This window comes from Chrysemys picta, chromosome 4 (assembly GCF_011386835.1).
Source record: "Chrysemys picta bellii isolate R12L10 chromosome 4, ASM1138683v2, whole genome shotgun sequence".
In the NCBI taxonomy this organism is placed as follows: domain Eukaryota; kingdom Metazoa; phylum Chordata; order Testudines; family Emydidae; genus Chrysemys; species Chrysemys picta.
The window spans coordinates 6,561,768-6,563,752 of record NC_088794.1 but is presented as its reverse complement, the minus strand read 5'-3'; the positions used below and the strand labels follow the sequence as shown (position 1 = coordinate 6,563,752).

At 46.1% G+C, this 1,985-nt stretch overlaps 1 protein-coding gene across 1 annotated transcript; it reads right to left on the bottom strand.

The window, feature by feature from the left end:
• Window positions 1-966, bottom strand: LOC135982804 (olfactory receptor 5AR1-like). Its single transcript, XM_065590998.1, has one exon. The coding sequence runs from the start codon at window positions 961-963 to the stop codon at window positions 1-3; it is 963 nt and encodes a 320-aa protein (XP_065447070.1). The 5' UTR covers window positions 964-966.
• Between the last annotated feature and the right edge of the window lie 1,019 nt (window positions 967-1,985).

Here is a 1,985-nt window from a genome sequence, read left to right as displayed (position 1 = left end):
TCAAAATAAAGTCTCCACCTTTACATTCACTGAGAAACAAAACCTTCCTATCATCCTCCTAAAAGCCTCTTTCACCTCCTTGTTCCTCAGGCTGTAGATCAGGGGGTTCAGCATGGGGATCAACAGGGTATAAAACACAGAGATGATTTTGTCCTGGTCCATGGAGTACTTTGAACTGGGCCGCAAATACATAAAAATGACCGTTCCGTAGAAGATGGTGACGGTCGTCAGGTGGGAGGTGCAGGTGGAGAAGGCTTTGCGCCTGCCCTCCGTGGAGTTGATCCTTAGAATAGCAACCACAATGTACACATAGGAGATGACAATGGTCAGGAGAGTAGATGTTATAATTACAATAGAAAAGGTGAAGTGAACAGTGTCTGTGATGTGGGTGTCAGAGCAGGCCAGTTTCAGGATGGGGGGCACATCACAGAAGAAATGATTGATGATGTTTGATCCACAGAAGGACAAACGGAATATAAATAGAGTCTGAACCGTTGCATTTACCCAGCTGGCTAGGTACGACCCCAGCACCAGCAGCACGCAGAACCGCTTGGACATGATGACGGTGTACAGCAATGGGCTGCAGATGGCTGTGAAGCGATCATACGCCATCACCCCCAACAGGCAGCACTCACAGGACACAGCAATGCAGAAGAAGTAGAACTGCAGAGCGCACCCAGTGAATGTAATTGCTTTGCTCTCCACTGCAAAGGCCATCAGTGTCTGGGGAGCGATGACAGTGGAGTATCCGACATCTAAGAGGGCCAGGTTACTGAGGAAAAAGTACATGGGGGTGTGAAGCCGGGACTCAATCCTGACTAAAGTGACCATCCCAAGATTCCCCACCAGGATGAGCAGGTAGATCAACAGAAACACCACAAAGAGCATGACTCTCAGGTGCTGGTTGTCCGTGAATCCCAACAAGATGAACTCCGTCACGGTGGTGTGATTCCCCTTCAACATTTATCCCAGATGTGCTGTTCCCCACAAGGGAGAAAGCGAGCATTACATGGAAAGAAGAGACAAATAAAGGCTGAGTATCAATTCCTTGGGGTCATTCTGATCATATACCATGTGGTTCTCTGGTGAGATCTAACAGAGGTTTAAGACTCCATTATGGATTTTGAACTAACAGCCATGGGTCTCTTAGCTCAGGCAGTAGGAAAAAGAAAGAACTTTCTCCCAGCAGAGAGCTGGCCGGCCACGAAATGTCTGTACCAACTGTGGGCAGATTTGTGGTTCCAGGATTGGATTCCTGAGTTATCTCAGGACCCATATGTAAATCTGTGGTAGAGATCCTCCTCAAATCGAGGGATGGCTAATGAATGATCGGGCAGTAGAGGCTTATATTCTACTAGATAGCAAAAAGAATGAGGAGTACCTGTGGCACCTTATAGACGAACACATTTACTTGAGAAAAGGTGCCACAAGTACTCCTTGTTCTTTTTGCTGATACAGACTAACACAGCTACCACTCTGAAATCATTCTACTAGATAGAAGTCCCAAATTCAGTGCTTACTGCCAAGAGCTCACCCAGTGCTGTCTTATTACAATATAATTTATTATGACTAGATTCAAATACAGTTACCCAGGTTGATTAATTCCACCCCTGGTCAATGGTACTCTTTGTACAGCAAGCTATTAAGGTGAGGATATAGGACATAGGTGCTTGTCCACTTTCTTTTATGGGGCCAGGCTATACAGGTTTCATACAAAAAGGTACGTGGCAGGCAGGCAGAATTGTAGGAAAGGGATCCGTATTCACCATACTGAGTTGCCAGAGTTACACGATGAGCTTCTAGAGTATGTGTACCAGTAGCCTGGCCCCTTGTTTGTACCTCAGAGTTTCTGATGTCACACACAATTAACTCCCTCCTAAAATTTTACCCTATTTCTCCTGTTCCGCTCCTTATACCGGGGGCCCGACCTATCAGGCTATGGAATCGTTCTCACGCTCTTTTGGGTCAATTGTCTGTTTAAGTAT

Excerpts from the sequence above, each read along its gene's own strand:
- LOC135982804 (XM_065590998.1), bottom strand. The coding sequence starts at position 963 with ATGTTGAAGGGGAATCACACCACCGTGACGGAGTTCATCTTGTTGGGA.